Genomic DNA, 18,469 nt, shown 5'->3' on the forward strand with positions numbered 1-18,469 from the left:
TTGAAGATATGCACCACTTGGTTACAACAACGTGTCTGTAAGAACGGGTGCAGAACTATATTTGGGTCCTGCTAATAATTAGATACAACACTGACGTGATAGGGATGCCCCCGATATCAAAGGTCGCGTGCGTCGCCATTTCTGTAATATCAGCAACCACCGTCACTCTAAAGGTGGTATATCACTGCACTTGGGGCACCGGTGCGACACTGCGGGGTTCGTAGATGCCTCAGCGAATTTCAGAGATAAAGAACGAAGTTTATTACGTTTTTGTGTATAATCTTGTGTTCTAAGTCATACTTTTACGTATTACGCAATATCTAAAGTATAAAAGATCGGAGGAGATAATAAAAACGTGCAACATTGAACGAACCCCGCAGTGCCACAACGGTGCCCCAAGTGCAGTGAGATACTTAAGTGTATTAAGTACGCTTTGCTGTATCTATGGTTGCGTAGTTGGTTACGGTTTAGAATTAAACCTTTTTGACTCGAGTTTTAGATTTTTCTACATTTCTGGTTATATAGTTTATCACGAATTGCAATTTGATTCTTGCTCTATATAAGATTTTGTTTCTTGTCAGTTCTTCAAAAAGTTATGAAACCCTCGGATGTGGTAAAGAATTTTCAGTGATATGGTAACGACCTTTCGGAAAGGCAACGACCGTTTACAAGACGGAAAATTGCCGCTCTGAGCTCTGCAACATTGCAGTCAAAGCGATACAGTTGCATTTGGCAAGAATGTTGATATCCTAAGCTAGCAAGTACGACAGCTCATGGTGAGTTAACGCAGCGTGAAAGTACCTTCAGGTCTATTCGAGTATCATCCTACGTTAAAGGGGCATTCCACTCCAGAAGGGAGTCTTGTTTTACAATAGACAATGTGTCAATGAATACATAATCGGTTAAATTTTGTGGATTTCACCTTGGGATGAATTGCGCGATGTGTGTTTTGTAAAACAATATGACACTCACTAAACCCATGCAGACCCTTCCCATGCATTCCCTATATGCATAGACACTTTTTTTTATCGTGCATATTTTCGGAATAATTGAGGATCGCTAAGCACACCAAGAAGGTAAATTGTTCATAAAATAGCAAAGAAAAAAACAACAAGACGGGATTTCTTAGCGATCCTAAAATTAGTTTTGTAACCTTACCTAAACGTTTTGCATTGTATTCAGCCATAGGATTAATTCAATCAGAGGGTACTTGGGGAGTTTAGTAGAAGACTGAATGCTTTTGGAGGAAATGGGTACTTTATCGTATAATATAAAGTAGTATGCATTTATTACTTTCTAAAATTAATACCAATCGGAAAATAACACTTGCGTGTGCAGTGGAATGCCCCTTTATAGGCGTCCCGCTTTATTGCGGCAGTTCCACAAATCGTTCGCCAATTTTCCCTTGCGGTCACAATGACGTGCTACACACTGAAAAAGTACGTGACCTCTAAAAATCAAAATGGCCGCGTAAGCGTTATACAAGATGACTCTAATGAAAATCGCTAGTGAATGTTGCTAACGAATCATAATCCAATGTACAATGATTAAAATTCATTTAAAACAATTCGCCGAGATCATGCCTTATGGCGTCTAGTTTGCGTCAAGTTCACGACATTTTGCCAATAGCGATATCTTTTAAACTTAAAATCATAAAAAAAGTAGCCATTCTATGCGACAAATTTGCGACGAGTTTTTCGCGATCGCAAACCGTCGCCAAGAGGCCCTGCACGGCGAGATACCACTATAACATGGAGAAATGGAAGATGGAAGTTTATACTTTCCGTGAATATTTTACAACCTATAAGTTTTTCACGTTGCACAACTTTAGAATCTACTGATCTTGACATGTCTGGGTCAGGCTGACCTAGTGACATCGTTCTTCACAGAGATGTACACCTGACTCCAACATACCTCACAAGGCATTATTTGAATAGCTAATGCGTAAAGATACTTTACAACCTACAGTATAGCACACCTTATCTACATGCACACCTTGATTTTCTTTGCAGTCTTCAAGTGGACCTTTGTGCCATTGCCGCCTAAAAATCATCAGCATGAATGTTGATGTCCTGAGCTAGTAAGGCATAGTGATATGATTGCATGGGTGACATCCGCACGCGCAACAATATACGTCCACCCACCAAACATTTTTTGACCATACTGTAAACCACTCAAATTTGAGGTACCTAGATTAAATTGTTTCTACCCAATGAGCTCGAGGCTAGAAGGGTGATGGATGTCACTCACAACGTCATGATCAGGATTGGAGGGGGCAGATGATCCACGCAAGCCTGACCTAGTCTCGTGTTCTCTCGCGAGAACTGAGATTAGGTCATTCCCCTGAAGATGATGTACTGGTAGACATCGAAAATTTGGGAGGTATGTACTGTCAGTACCTTTTCAAAAACAGTCATTGATTGATGAAAATTGTTGTAACTGTTTGCATACGTGACTGATGAACCTCATCAACCATGATCAGGATGTATTTTTCCGTTTTTATCCTGTTGTAGAGAATGAATTGTATTTGAACTTACTGTACTTTGTGAAAAAAACAGCTTCATGGAGGAGGGCAACTTGTAAAGGTTGTTCGAACCTGTTTTGCCCCCCCCCCCCATCACTCTGTGATGAATACAAATAAACAGATAAACAAATAAACACGTCGCACATTCAGAAAATATTGGAAATAAAATGCTAATGTCGTAGAGTACCAATGTCAATTTCAAAGTCAAAGAACATGTGAAAGACCAAAAGTGAAGACTCTATTGTTCTATTTACCATGCTCTTTGATTTTAATCAATTGTCCATAGAATTCCCGATCTTTAGATCTCACAAGGAAGTGCGATGTTTATTTTTCTTTGCACGCTCGCTTCAGTTTTGGGGTTCCCAGAAGATGTCATTCATATAGTCAAACCAACATGGCCTAATATACCATGCACGACATCAAATACACAGTTAACGCAACCAGTGTGAAATACCTAGGGGTTTACTTAACTTTTATCCCTGTGCTAGATGTATGGATTTCGACTGTCTTTAGTATGCCAGTGAAAAATCCTGATGGTTCGCGCTTGAAGACTTTCATCCTTCTACGCCAGTGAACTAGTATTAATACTATTCTGAGGTCGCCGAGTAGTTGGACTTAAAATGCTTTTGTGCGTATTTGATATGTTGGGGAAAATCCTAATATTTCATGCTTGGAATGTTTGGTCCTTCTGCCCCAATGAACGCATGCCAATCAACTGTTCGTGCGGTTTGACTCGGTTTAAAAAAGTTTCTAGCTGATCATTTCGTGAACTCTCGCTCTAAAACTGTAACATTGGAGTCATGCGGCTACAGATCATACTAGTAGTAAGGTCCAGTGAACCGTCATATAATGTTAATATTTTTCTTTCACGGCCATCAAGTCTTGCCGAATCTTTATCTGAAGCTCATGTTATTGTCATACCTAGCCGATCATAGCCTCCCGACCTTTCCCAGACCATGGTTGGGAGTTAGCTGTGAGAAAGATCATCTGCGGTTGGGAGTTTGCCGGCGAAGTTACATATTAGTCTTCATAAATCATTTGCGCCGGCCGATTATGTATCTCAAAATTAGGAAAACAAAACAAAGCCTGGAAAGTCCCATTCTCATTTGATGTGTCCTGGGGAGCGAACTGAAGATAGAATAGAATTGATTCAGGCGACTCCCAACCTAGCGCCGATCTTTCTGAGGTTGTTTGTGGTCAGGACCAACGTCAATGGAGTGTCATGAATGTATGCAGGGGGCTTAACATTTGTTTGTTTGTTTGTTTGTTTATTTATTTGCACAACAAAATGATAATAAATACAGAAAAGAATAAAACATAAAACATGTGCAGGAGGAGGGAAAAACCTTAACAGTTTATGCTGTGCCCTCCCCCTCTATGCTTACACAAGATGTATGATGTATGAATTAACAAACTTTAAGAAAGGAACTAACACATATGTTACAATAATGCAAAAAGATATATGATCAGTGAAATCAATAAATAACAAACATAAGTAACTAACACAATCATATGTTATAATGATACAACAAAAGATGTATGATCAAGGAATCAATAAATAAATAAATAACAAGGAAAAGTAACTACTGATTTCGTCTGCACTCCTGATTCACAGATCTGAGCTTTTCTGATCGTTGTATATCACCCATCCCCCAACGGAATAATACATCAGGGAAATCAGACTCTCGTTGTTGCCGTGAACTACCTTCTACTGAATCTATTGACATCCCTTGCACAGTTTGCCTCTTTACGCCTACGCATCTGGCCTTCCCATGAACTTTCCGCTCGTTATATGATCCCTGAAGCTAAATAAAACATTGGACAATCACTGATTATTCTACCTTCTGAATTATGCAGTTAACGTGGTCAATTGCTGACGAACGAACCCGCGTCAGTGGTTTAAGCTCCTTACATTTTGTACCTCAAACAGAGTAGAAGATGAAGTGCACTTCATTTTTTATATATTATGTATGTTAATGATAGGAATACTCTATTTAGCTACATAGAAAGTAGATACCCTCACTATAGACAAATGAGTATCACTGACAAATTTATATTACTAATACGTTTTGACCAACTGTCTGTTACTAAACCTATACATTTTTACCATTACCAAAAAGGGAGGAAAAGCTGAACTTTTGTGTTAGATTACTAAGGTCTATGAAACTATTATGTATGTTCTGTCTCTGTTGCGATCTGTAATTAGATCGTTTGTACAAAAATGGTCTTCATTTATTCGTAAAATTAGTGTTATTGTCGACAATGCAGTATATATATATATATATATATATATATATATATATATATATATAGTTATGTGACATCGAATGTCCCAGTTGCTAGGGTAGCGGATACAAAATCTAGAGTTCGAGAAAATGGGTTCTGTTCCTGACTAGACATAGTGTCAATAGTAAAGACATTCTGCGAGACTTTCCTCACTCCACCCAAGTGTAAAACGGGTACTTGACTTCGCTTGGGGAGGTTGTAGGCAGTAGAAGGAAATGGATAGACTCCATCTTATGACTCCGCGCGTAGGTGAGATCGTGTGACGCAGCGGCCTGTAAGAGATCTTGAGTTCGAACCCTGCCGTGTCACCGATCTTGTGCTTTCCTCACTTTACTCAGGTGAAAATGAGTACCTATCCGACTTGGGTCGTCCCTCGGATAGGAAGTTATATAGAGGTCCCGTGTATGGGGAGAGCTACACCCCATGCACGTTTAAGAACCCCCACACGTGCGATGGTGCGGTGTGCGATGGTGCAAATCCTTCTATCCATAATTGGTGATTATCTTAAAATCACCCGGACTCAAGAAAAAATTGTGACATATTAGTCACTAATGGAGATCTGTATCAAACCAAACCAAACCAAAACTTTCCAATACCGTGCCCTAGCCACAGTGGATAGCAACTCACTGCTCCAAAAAGTCTATGAGACCACTTCTCCCATTACTTTTTATTTAAATGATAATTTTAGCTGTAGCCATCATAATGGACCATTTTCCCAATGCCTCCAGTTGCTACAAGTGCCACTTGGCCGTGCGTCATACTTTGATAAGTTAGATTATACTAGCCATTTCTTGATACTGCAAAGGTTAGTGAGCAACCTTCTTACATAAACTAACTAGAAACTTCGTTTGTCCGTGAAATAGTTCGGTTTCCCGGTCCTTTGGGGTTTTGGTAAGGTTCCAAAAAGCTTTTACGAGTTTCAGTTTATCAATTCAGATGACATCATTCGGAAACCACGAGATAGCTGGCTTTTAGGTCGCTCGGTGATGTCAATATGCGGGTGTTAGCCCATCAATTGGCATATATATCAGATTCGCAGTGCGTAAGGACTTTGATACGGTTCACAAAAGCTGTTCAATTTTCGGTATTTTCGATGCATTCAGATGATATGCCATAAAACCGTGAAATAGTTGAGTCTTTTGTTCCTCAATCGGGTGTTTGGTATGGTTCCAAAAACTTGCACAAGTTTCTGTACTATCAATTCAGAGTGTCTAACTCGAGACCAGAGAATTAACTCAGGGCCTTTAATTTCGTTCCTCAGGGTTTTTGGTATAGTTCCTAAAAGCTTGCAGAAGTTTCTGTATTATCAATTCAGATTGTCTAACTCGAAGCCCGCAAATTAACCGGGTCTTCCGTTCCTCGGGGGATTTGGTATGGGTCCAAAAACCTGTACAGGTTTCTGTATTATCAGTTCAGAGTGTCTGAACCCCATTAAAAACTGGCTTTTAACCCTCAAACACCCGATTGGGGTCCACTTGGACCCCAGGCGTACATTTTGAAGTGCTATTTGAACATTTTTGATCTGAAGAAAAAATCCTTCCGTGACTTTGTCAGTCAATATGTCTTATACATTCTCCTAAGTTTTCGCAAAGATTGGTACAATAATGTCGAAATTATAAAGAAAGTTTGTGTTCAGTCCCTCTGGGGTCCAAACGGACCCCAGCAAAAATGTGCAGTTTTTAAAACAAACTTTTGAGACTAACTCCTTAACCACTTACAGTATGACTACCCAACTTTTAGACAATAATTAGAATGTAAACCTAAATCATCATAAAAAATTCTGTGTCATCAACATGTAATGTGACGACATTATGACGTCATTTGCCTAATCAGGACGGCCATTTTGGATTCTGACCAATGACGTAATGAAATTAGCATAAATTATAAATTTTAAGTTATGAAAATTACATTGAATTTCATAGAATTTAATTGTTGTCAGAAAACAGGTGTATTTTACCAAGAAAACCTTGTTTAAATTAAAATTGTCAAATTTTGGCAAAAATATGCCTGTTAGAATATGGTTGCCATGGCAACCCCAAAAAATGATTAACTTACTTTATTGACCAAAAACTTTTACAAACAATATTTCGTGATAAATTACCAAGTTTTGTAGCTTTAGCTCTAGCCGTTCGAGTTATGCGACATAAATGTTGCTGAGGGCCTCAAAATTCCCCTATCTGGTCGGAATAGGTTTAGTGCAAAACGTGGTCCTTCTGAACTTTTGCATAAATTATGATATTGAGTTGGAATTAGCAACACCTTAACATCTCAAAATCTTCCTCTTACATTGACGAAGCAATGTATATGCATTGATCGCCGAAAAGAAATGGTACTGAGATTTTATGAACAAAACATTTTGGGGTCCGTTTGGACCCCACTCGGTCATTTTAGTCGCAAAAAAAAGGTCGGGTGCTTGAGGGTTAAATTATAAAAACCCATTAAAAACTGACTTTTAGACCCCTCTAAAATGTTGGTAGGGATCCAAAATGAACTGTATATAAATTTAGGTATTTTTGAATCAAATAGATGATGTTTCTAATTCTGTTCTTCAGATGTTTTGATAGTGCTCACAAACTAAGCTTGCTTGGGTATTATCAATGTAGATGAAATGATTCAGAAGCTTGACATAACTGGGTCTTGGCCAATGTTAGGTTTTGGTATGGTTAGTTTTAAAAAATGGACAAGTTTCTGTATTATCAATTCAGATTGTCTTACTCTAAACCCGAACATTAGATGGGTCTTCCGTCCCTCAGGGGTTTTGGTATGCTTCCAAAAAGCTTGCAGAAGTTTCTGTATTATCAATTCAGATTGTCTAACTCGAGACCTGCAAATTAACTGGGTCTTCCATTCCTCGGGGGATTTGGTATGGGTCCAAAAACTTGTAGAACTTACAATTCCGATCAATTCAGATAACATGTCTTAGAACACACGAAGTAATTGAGGGTTATGCCCCTCTGTCATTTTGGTCCGATTCCAAAAACCTGTACAAGTTTCCCCACTATCGATATCCATTGAGATAATATGAATCGCGACCCTTAAAATAGATGGTTTTCGTTCCTTAGTGGTCTGGGTGTGTTTCATAAAAACTTGTACAAGTTTCTGTATTAATATGATCCGGAACCATCTACATATCCAGGTTTTAGACCCCTGTGTGATTTGAGAATCATGCCAAAATGCATTGTACAAGTTTCTGTATTTTCGAGACAGAAAAGATGACATAAAACCGTCAAAAAAGTTGGGGTTTCAGCTCCGCAGGGTTTATGTTATGGTTCCAAAACTTGTACAAGTTTAAAGTATTATCTATTCAGATAACATGGTTTGAAAACCTTGAAGTAATTGAGGGTCAGGCCCCTCTGTGATTTTGATACGATTCCAAAAACATGTACAAGTTTCTCTACTATCCATTCAAATAATATGAATCGTGACCCGCTTGAAGTAGATAGTTTATCTTTCATTAAATATTTTGGTATGGTTCCAGAAAATTGTACAAGTTTTTGTATTATCAATTCAGATGATATCATTCGGAAACCTCGAGATAACGAGGTTGTTGACACCTGTATGATTTGGGAATGGTTCCAAAATGCACGTTAAAAAACTCAGGCATTTCCAATTTAGATGACATGACTAAACCGTGAGATAGTTGAAGTTTCCGTTCCTCAGAATTTTGGTATGGGTCCAAAAAACTGGCACAAGTTTCTGTATTATACTTTCAGATTTTATGACTGAGAACCCGTGAAGAAACTGGGGTAAGGTATTTTGGTATGGTTGTGCATTGAGGCCCCTATCCACTAGACGGTGATCGCGCTGCGCTCGATATGCGACCTAAATAGGATATGTGTAACCTTCGCTTTCACACTGGGTATATCATACAAAACGTAAAAGTGTGACTGAGAAGACAACAAAACACATCGGTGTAAAAATATTAGTTTTTTTTCTATACAATTCGTTGAGCGATCTGTCAAATCTTAGGTCGCAGAGAGAGCGCAGTGAGAGCGCCGTCCTAGTGGTGAGAGGGTATTACAATGCTTTATTCTCACCGACGTTTCGGTGACTGTCTGTCACCTTCGTCAGGGCAATTCTGACTGGTTCGCTACTCACAGTTCAGAAGTTTCGGTTTATCAATTCAGAATAGAGGCCGTCGTGAATTCCCTCTGACTTCTGTTATCATCAAAATTTAATGCTTCCATAAAACTTTTGAATCCCATCGTTTCTGCTTTCATTTCTTTGATAGACCAACTTCAAATAAATCTCAGTGGACTAGATGGTCTAGAATTTCCGATTACATTTGAACTTCTCAATTCTTCCTCAGTGCACAGATTTGCCTTTAATTAACCTGGCTTTAAGTTGCTAACACTTTCGCAAAAATAAGGTCATAAAGCTCTATTGAGATCCTTCATCCTATTGACATACGTACGTTAATAGACGTATGTTGAGATATTAGGGAATCTAAGGCTTGTTTCGTCGGTATCAGTAGTCAGAAAGTCGCCCACGCTGTGCGTCAGAGCTCTAACCAACCGTCGACGTGGTTCCGTTACCATCAACTCTCATCAAGTGGACGTAAACCAGGGGTCTACCGAAAGTGCGAAAAGGAACAAAAAGGAACGAAAATGAGCAAAAAGAAGCGAAAAGGGACAAAAAGTACCAAAAGTACGAAAAGGAACGAAAATGAATGTACCGAAAGTGCGAAAAGGAACAAAAAGGAACAAATAGGAAGGAAAGGGAACGAAAAGGAACGAAAAGGAACTTTTTGCACTTTCGGTACACCGTAAACCAGCCCTGCTGAAAGACGGCTTAAAGGTTTATACCTTGTGTGCAACTTTTACAAGCAGTAAGCTCTTCACGTCGCTCAACTTAAGAGTCTACAAAATCCTCGTATGTCTGGGTCACGCTAACCTCGTGATGTTGTTTTTCACAGGGATGTAGACTTGAACAATCCAATATACCTCACAACGCATAGCGTGAATGGAGAATGTATAAATATACTTTAAACAAACACTGCCATTATCTACATTTCACACCTTGTTCATCTTTGAGGTCACCACCTTTTAGAGAGTCGTGGGTCACAATGCGTTTTTCTCGCCACGTTAAAATCCGATTACACCTTAAATCTTTGTAAAACTCTGGCCGAGGTTGTGTTCCAGTAAAGCGCTTTATATTTTGTGTCATCAAACAGGGGAAATTCGACAATGGGGATAACGGTATTAGGAAAGAACGGCGCCATGTGTGAGCAAATGTTGTTGATATGGGGTCTTTAGTAGGGGACCGTTTCATCATTCGCATTTTATGATCACTAACCGAAGGCCAAGGGGCGTGTTTGATTACAGGAAATGTATTTTGATGATATGATAATTATCAGAAAACCGTGATACTAAAAATATCCTTATTTGACAAATGAATAACAAAGCAAGTATCCTATTACACCACTTTCGTCCGTCACATATGGCCACTCTGCAATATTAACATAAGTGTGGACTGACTCCAAGACAAACTAGCAATTCTTGCTTACATTTTGAACTCATTCATCATCTCTTTGTCAAGCCTGAAGACGCTATATGAAACAAGCTCTAAACGGGTAACCCTTACGACCTCACCTAACTGTGTGTGTAGCCAAGGGTCAGTCTACATGTCTACAACATTTGAGCAAAGCCATAAACCACTGACTTCCAATTCTTCGAGTATTCATTTACACCATTTCCGCCTTACGTCCTTGCAAGCTAACACCCTGCCGCACAACTGCGCGAAAACAAACAAACAAACAAACAAAGCCAAACCGCTGACATCCAATTCTTCAAGTATCCATTTACACCATTTCCGATTTACGTCCTTGCAGGCTAACACTCTGTACAACTGCGAAAATGCCCCCAAACAAACAAGCAAATAAAGTCGAACCGCTGATTTCCCTTTCTCCGAGTATCCTATTACATAATTGTCCGTCTCACATCAGAGAAAGCTGCCACTATGCTATATCACTGCGGACATGTCCTCACAAACAAAGCCAAGCCACTGACTTCCAATTCTCCAAGTATCCTAATACTGTAGACCACTTCCATCTTACATCCTGTGTCACAATTGCCAACACGCCCATACAAATAAACATTCAAATAAACAAACAACATCTTGTAAGAAAATACATACATTGTGTATGTCCATGAGCCGAAGGTGACGCGGCAGTTCTGGTAGTCGAACGGGAAGTAGGAGACGTCCACCTCGCAGGAGCTCTTGGTGATTGCCGGGGAGTCCCAGTAGATGTCCCCCGTGTGGCTCAGGACAACGTTCGTCTCCATACGGCTCGTGAACTGGTCATCCGCACTGAAGAAGAAACAACATGCAAAAGGTTTATATTCACTAGTCTGTACGGAAAACTCTGCTGTCCAGGGATGTAGCTGGCTACTCTCCACAGAGGCTAGATGACCCAGCGGATGTTGGGCGGGCTGCTATAAGCTAGATTCAATCAGGCTATTTATTCATAATCAAGGATTTAAATAAAGCGGACGCTAAATTTGATGACATTCTGCAATCTTCATCAGGGTTGGCTCTACTTCGCACTGTAGCTAGATGTCGCTACTAGCAATGCGGTTCTAAACGTATAAAGGATAGATGTTTCATATTGAGGTAATACGCGGTTTCAAACGTAAAACATTGTTATAGCAAAGTGGAGCAGTTATCGTGTCTCTGTTGAAGATTGCTCTAACTATTATTCAACAGACTGTTAGTTACTGCATGAGGTTGCTAACGTCTGAATTATCAACGTCTACTAATACGTGTGGAATATTGCGAAAAATAAATGCGGATATCCCATACCTCCATGAAATATAAAGTTTAATTATGCAAATAACTTATACATTTACCTCATATATGCCTTTATACATTACCTTTAATTAAATTACACATGTCACAAGTATAAAATTACTGTCATTCCACTCAAACTTGCATCATCATTACAATCCACTTCGATATTTTGAAGATATGCTGATCTATACACACAAACATCTGAAAACGTACATACATAAAAACAATCAAACAGACAATAGACAAATATACACACAGACATTCCAAAAAATATTTTCAAGAAGGTAATGGTACGATAGATAAAAATCTATTATCATTGACAAAAGATAATAAATGGAGAAAATCATAGAGCTTCTGTCAGGCAAAGGCAAAAAATCATCATTTCGAACTTTTGAAACTCACAAAGTAATGGGGAGGCCAAGGTTGTAGCTGTCATTTCATAACCCTCTGTGATCCGTTGTTTACAGTTATTTTAGTTAGATGCATGTCTGGCTTATTCCGCATAGGCGCATATTTAACCCAAGTGTGCCTTTCTACCCGCCCAGTTTGACACCGAAAGACAATAATCCAAAGAAATAAAGTAGTCAGCACAGCTTAATTTCTCCCTGTCAGAAGGTAAGCTTTTCTGGGTCATATAAGAGAGACCTTCAGATCAAGCCAATACCACAGGCTTACTGGCGACTTATATTCACATTTTACTATTATTCGTCTTGTACACATAATACGTGCAGCCAGTACAAAACCAAATTTTCTTAATGGACCGGTCAAGAAAAACCGGACCTGAAAAAATTCGGTGGACCGGATGTTGGACCTATTGGAAAATGAGTAGATTATATGATCAGGTTTCCACACGTTTTGGGGGCTTACCGGTCGAGGATGATAGCAACTGCGAAGTAGAGTAGAGTCTATAGTCATTTCAAGGCGGTTAGCCTTGTAGGATTTTAAAACGCCAGTGGGAGTCAAATACTCTACAAAACAATTTCTTTGTTGTGAAATGGACCATTGTTTTGAGTATTGTCCATTCATAAGTTGTCACTCACTGAATGAGGTCCTGGTTCAGGTCCAAACCTGAACCGGACCTGGACCTGAAGTTTCTGTACTGGTATCCACCCCTAGTAGGTACCAATCTGAGCAATGAGGCTGTTGTAACGTGCCCAAGGCAACTCCTCTAACACGGGATCCATTTTCGCGTCCCTTCCGAAAGACAAATGCAGCTTCTCCGAATTTGAACCGGGGTCTTCCAGTTAGGCTTAGGCCCCAATTGTACTGGTCCACGTCAGTCATGTAGTCCCGGTCAGGCTCCGAAGACACAATGGAATCGACGTTGGCATGTTATGATAATAGTATACGTACCGCGGTTTACGGTAATCTACGGCATATATTTGCTCATTTTGCAGTTGCTCTGTACGATCAATTTGTTTTTCTTTGGACACGGCCGAAATTTGATGCGTGCGCGGATGTCATCCATAGAATCAAATCAACATGGCCTTACAGCGCACTTTAACAGCCATCTTTCCCCTGGACGGCAATCCCTGGACAAAATTGCTTTTGTGTTACCCTTGACCACGACTTGATTTGACGGCTGTCCGGCTGACCAGACAGGCTGATGACCACCAGACTGTCTGGAGACCCTTTGTGGACAGATAGTCTAGACTAGGGGTGGCTACCGGTACAGAATTCGAAAATTCAGGTACAGGACCAGGTACAGGTCTTGACCTGAACCTGGACCTGATTGTGAATTTTAAAGCTTGTAAATGGGCGATGCAAAACAATAGCCATTTTTAGAAAGGAATCTGTTTGGTAGAGTATCCGACTTCTTCTACTGGCGGTTTCAAATCATATTACCATGTAACTAATACTTAGTGCCACTATTAACTTTACCAAGTTTGGCTGTAGAAACTTTATAAGGATGACTATCAACTATTTTCAAGTTGTTCGCTCTTGTTATTTCTTTGTGAAAGGTACCCATCCCTAGTCTAGACTGTCCCTACGGCCACTGCTACTATCTGTAGGACTGTGAGTGAGTGAGTGGGTGAGTGAGTGAGTGAGTGAGCGAGTGAGTGAGTGAGTGAGTGAGTGAGTGAGTGAGTGAGTGAATGAGTGAGTGAGTGAGTGTGATTTGATTTCATAATTGGAATATGACGCAAGACGTTAATATTTGGTTAAAAAGACAATGGAGCACACTGATTAGTCTGACCAAGTTTGATAGTTTTTAAACTAGAAACTTTGTTGGCCGACCACATGTACACGGAGATCGTTGAGGGCGCGATCACATATAGGTCGTGCGATTGTCCTAGGATTTTAACGCCATAGGACTTTCAAGCAGGCCATGACAGAACCAAGCACCTAAATGGATCCAAAACAGCATGTTGTGTACCTAAACAGTAGAACTTTGCAGAAAATAGCTAAATTTATTTCCACAAGCGTCCGATGTCAAACCAACTGCATACAATGAAATATAGGTGAAGATGTGATTAAATCCTAAAAAAAAACATTGAGTATTAGAGTCGTAACCTCTAATTTGCTGATTAAGTGTTAAAATATGCAAGAAAAGGAGAGGGAAGCATAGGAGAAATTTACAAAGGTTTACGTCTATGTCATCGACGAGATATAGGTCGGACATGAAGCCAGGATGGAAGCCAGGGGATGATTACAAATGGTGGTTCAATCGATGCATCACCATGGGTGGATTTAACTTTGACTTTATTTAAATCGCAACATGGCAATACAATATGCTGTACCAGGCAGCAAGATGGGTGGATTAAAAAAAATGGGGTTTTTGGAAAGATCGTCGCATTTTACTCACATTTTACGAGGAGCTCCTCGTGTCTGCCTGAGGTTCTGTCCTCTTTAGCAGCAAAAATAGAAAACAGGAAAGAAAGGATCAGAATATCGGAATCATTTCTGGTTGAGGTTTTACTTTGTTACGAAGGAAAGGTGTAGGACAAATGTTTCTGTTGCTGGTTATTCGATTGATCCTAGCAAAGCCTTTTTTTTGGTGAGGTGGGGGTTGGGGGTGGTCTACCGCTGACAACGGCACAAAAATTTTAATCTAACATCTGACTTGTGGAATCTAAAAAACAATGTCTGCATTTAACTATTTATCTTCTATATTTTTATATCTCTCTCTTATATAAACAGACATACATTAGCATGCTAGGCTAAAATCTTATAGCCGTAGTACGGCGGCATCGCACTATCAGTTACCTCAGAAAGACCGGATTCATCTTTGCCTTTTAAATATCACGAGATGCAATGCAGACTGGCCGGTGCGTACATGTACTTCACAATCTTTTTATGAATCATTATGAATCATCACGGCATGCATAAAACAACGTCAGAGTCCCAGACATCATCTTTCATTACTCCCGGCTCCAGACATACATCCACGTCTTATCTACAGCCCCTGTCAACGTGACGAATCACACACGACATTCCTAGTTTTCCGCCGGAAATGAGATCAACACGGTGTCTGTGAGATTAGCGGGAGGATTTCCATCTGAAAGGTTTTCCTGTGCGGTTACGTGCGTCAGAGTCACCCGTCTTATGCCTCCCTGTCTTTGTTTTCTACGGAAATGACAGATCTGTGGTTTACAACATTCCACTTTGAGAATGATAAAGTATGTGTTAGGCGTTTTTTTACTAGACACCGGTGCTATTCTTTAACCCTATTCAGACTGGGGGGTGGTTGGTGGGTGGGTGTTTAAGCGATGATTTTGAGGCCTGCGGGAACTTTCATGTCGCAGAACGCCTTGGAGCCACAAAATTTGGTGAGTTTGAGGGTTAAACACTGTCTCTATAGATCTACTATTCTGGGCGTCAGACTGATGGAGCAACGATTAGCCATAGGTGAATAGGCTGAACCCCTGAGGCATTAACCCTATTCAGACAGGAAAACTCACCAAATTGGATGGCTTTTGAGGCCTGCGCCAACTTCGATGTCCTATAACGCCAAAGCGCCTTACGCTAAAGCCACCAAATTTGGTGAGTTTTCCTAAAATATTGTTGGCAACAATTTTACGAAGTTTGACAAATTTTCCATTTTTTCGTGTTGCCATGGCAACCGTTTGCTGACAGGCAGTTTTGCCAAAAATCACTATTTTTGGTTCTAACAATGTATTTTTCACATTTATTTGCTATATTACTGCTATTTTGTTACATAAATAAAATCTTATATTATTTAGCATATCTTTCATAATTATATATGCATAAATTATGCTAATTTGATGACGTCATTAGCCCAAAATCCAAGATGGCGGACCGTATGGCCAGGTCAAGAATAACAAGCTAATTTTCCCTTAAAATTTGTAACTACCTGGTATTTTTTCATCAAAAACCATCTAAATGAATGAATTTAGTCGATATCCATTGCCCTTTGTGATTATTTGTTGCAAAAAAAGTACTTTTAAAAATTCAAGGTGGTGGATATAATATGGCGGAGCCTAACTCGTATCTTAGATGTGCATGACGTCATTGTATGACGTCATTATGACGTCATCGATGTTGCTATTGGCAATACAAGTCGTAGTAAACATTATTATTCTGTTATTTGCACTTGTTGTTACATTTTTGTAGTATAACTTGAAGTTTTCGAGGAATACCCTTTTTTCATGGGTCCGGCCAATATAATCAAATTGATGACGTCATAATTACGTCATCTTACGTCAAAGTAACGTCAAACGTCAAATGCTCGTCAGATATTATATCGATATCATGTCCTGAAAATTTGGTGGCCCTACGGCACGTCGTTCAAGAGTTAGAGGACTTAGAAGTGGAGGGCCTCAAAGGCCCCCCCCCCCGGGTCCAGGGATGACCAAAAAAGCCCGGTCTGAATAGGGTTAAATCAAAGATCTGTTTGTTTCCTGCGATGTGTCAGAGCTCACGCACACGTATGCGTGGATAAAAGTCTAACCGCCTTCCGCACTGACGTCTCATCGACTCGCACCTCCTTGTCAAGTCACGGTCTAATAAAGGAAAAGGGCAACCTAAAGCCGCGAAGAATAAGGCTGAGATTGAAGTAACTTCTGCTGTTTTCGATATAATTGCTGGATTCTGGAGAATACGTTAAGGGACCTGCAAGAGCGGTCGTTGACCCTCCGTAAAGTTTCTATGCAATATTCGAAGTTTCATGCTTTTTCCTCATAGACAAGCACAAGCAAAATGGCCCTCGCTCCCGATAGTGGTCACGTGACCAAATTCTGTTCTCGTATTGGCCGAATCCCTTATTTTGATTGACAGCCAGGATCGGTCTATAACAGGATTTGTGTGAGTACGCCAAGGGAATTGAAAGAGCGGTCACTGACCTTCCCTAAAGTTTCCATGTAACGTCGGTATTCGAGGTTTCGCAGCTTTTCTTCATGGTTTAAGGTTATGACGATCAAAATGGTGGTTATTCCCGTTGGTGTCACGTGACCTAATCCTGCGTCTTTACTTGCCGAATAACTAATTTTGATTGACAGCCGGAATAGGGCTATTGCTGGAATCGGGCCTGTACGCCGAGGGACTTGCAAGAAAGGTTATTCACCTTTCCTAAAGCTTCCATTTACATGTATTATTCAAAGTTATGTTGGGTTGTAACGAGTAAAATGGCTGTCACGCTCTTTATTGGTAACGGGACTGAATTCTGTTTCCTTATTGGTCGAATCGCTGATTTTGATTGACATTAAAGGTCTATTGCTGGATTCGAGCGAGTACACCAATGGCCTTGCAAGAGCGGTCAATGACCCTTAAAAGATAAAAATATTCGAAGTTATGTAGTTTTTTCTTCATATGCTTAGATCTTAAACCACACGTAAGGCTTTCTGAATGCATACTGTCAATGCATTTAATCGGGGAATTAATTTTGCGGTAGCGGGAAAATGACTTTTCGCGGTAGTTTCAGGTTGGCGGTAGCACCATGCACTGTAGTCTCTTATTGCCATGAAAAAAATGTTCGCGGTGGTTTTAAGTTCGCGGTGATGCGAAAAACGCGAATATTAAATCACCGCGAAATTTTCTGCATTTACAGTACGTATAAAAACATAACTTTACGCATGGTTTAAGTTGAGATGAAAGCTTTGATTTTGTGTTCATACTCTTGTTAGAGATAGAACATCTCAGATGCTTCAATTAATGCTAAAATGAGGTCAATCTAAATGTTAAGTTCAAAGGTAATGAACGGTGTATACAGTAAGGCGATGTACCAGAGAAGGTCAAAGGTCACCATAGTCAAAGGCTTCGTTGGATCCCCATCATATTGATGACAGACGCAAACCCAAATCACCTCTCAACACGACCACAGAGACCTGCTGTTTATAAGCCTGTGGTATTTGGTTAACCTTTCACGGCTACCCAAGGGTGTTCAATTATTTACAGGGTTGCGATAGCAGAACCTATATCGCTTTACTGGTATTATGAGCGCCGCCATGTTGTTTGGTTGCGGGCGCCATATTGTTTAACCCTATTCAGACCGGGGGGGGGGGGGCTAGCTCTAAATGTTATGAAGTAGATTTCTAGCGAGGTCAACGCCCATGAAGCCGGTTCTTTCAAATGCAGAGTAACCAATTAACGCCAGACCGGTGGCACGCGAGGGTCAGGGAGGAATGTTTCCCACCTATTGTCCGTCGATTACTAGCTGTTAAATACCGTCAATACATTACAAAGGACATCTTTGTGGGGGTTCCTTTAGTTTGCAGCATGTATTTTTATGAGCTGGTCCCTTTGAATGCTGGTTATATAGAATAGAAGGACGGACTGAATAATCAACAAACAACACGACTTGAGTGCATAACGCATATATTTGACAAACAAAAGTCACAACTTTTGGGGGTGACAACATTTTTGGGGAGTGACAAGAAGCGAAACATTTCAGTTACAAAAGTACGACCGTAT

The 18,469-nt window shown here is 40.1% G+C and overlaps 1 protein-coding gene across 1 annotated transcript in view; it reads right to left on the reverse strand.

Moving 5' to 3' along the window:
* Nucleotides 1-18,469, reverse strand: part of LOC118420182 (neuronal acetylcholine receptor subunit alpha-9-like) — a 55,987-nt gene that overhangs the window by 9,155 nt on the left and 28,363 nt on the right. The window contains exon 9 of the mRNA XM_035826896.1: nt 10,946-11,119. Coding sequence (XP_035682789.1) covers nt 10,946-11,119 — 174 coding nt within the window. The remainder of the gene's footprint in view (nt 1-10,945; nt 11,120-18,469) is intronic.

Source organism: Branchiostoma floridae, chromosome 7 (genome assembly GCF_000003815.2).
Source record: "Branchiostoma floridae strain S238N-H82 chromosome 7, Bfl_VNyyK, whole genome shotgun sequence".
In the NCBI taxonomy this organism is placed as follows: domain Eukaryota; kingdom Metazoa; phylum Chordata; class Leptocardii; order Amphioxiformes; family Branchiostomatidae; genus Branchiostoma; species Branchiostoma floridae.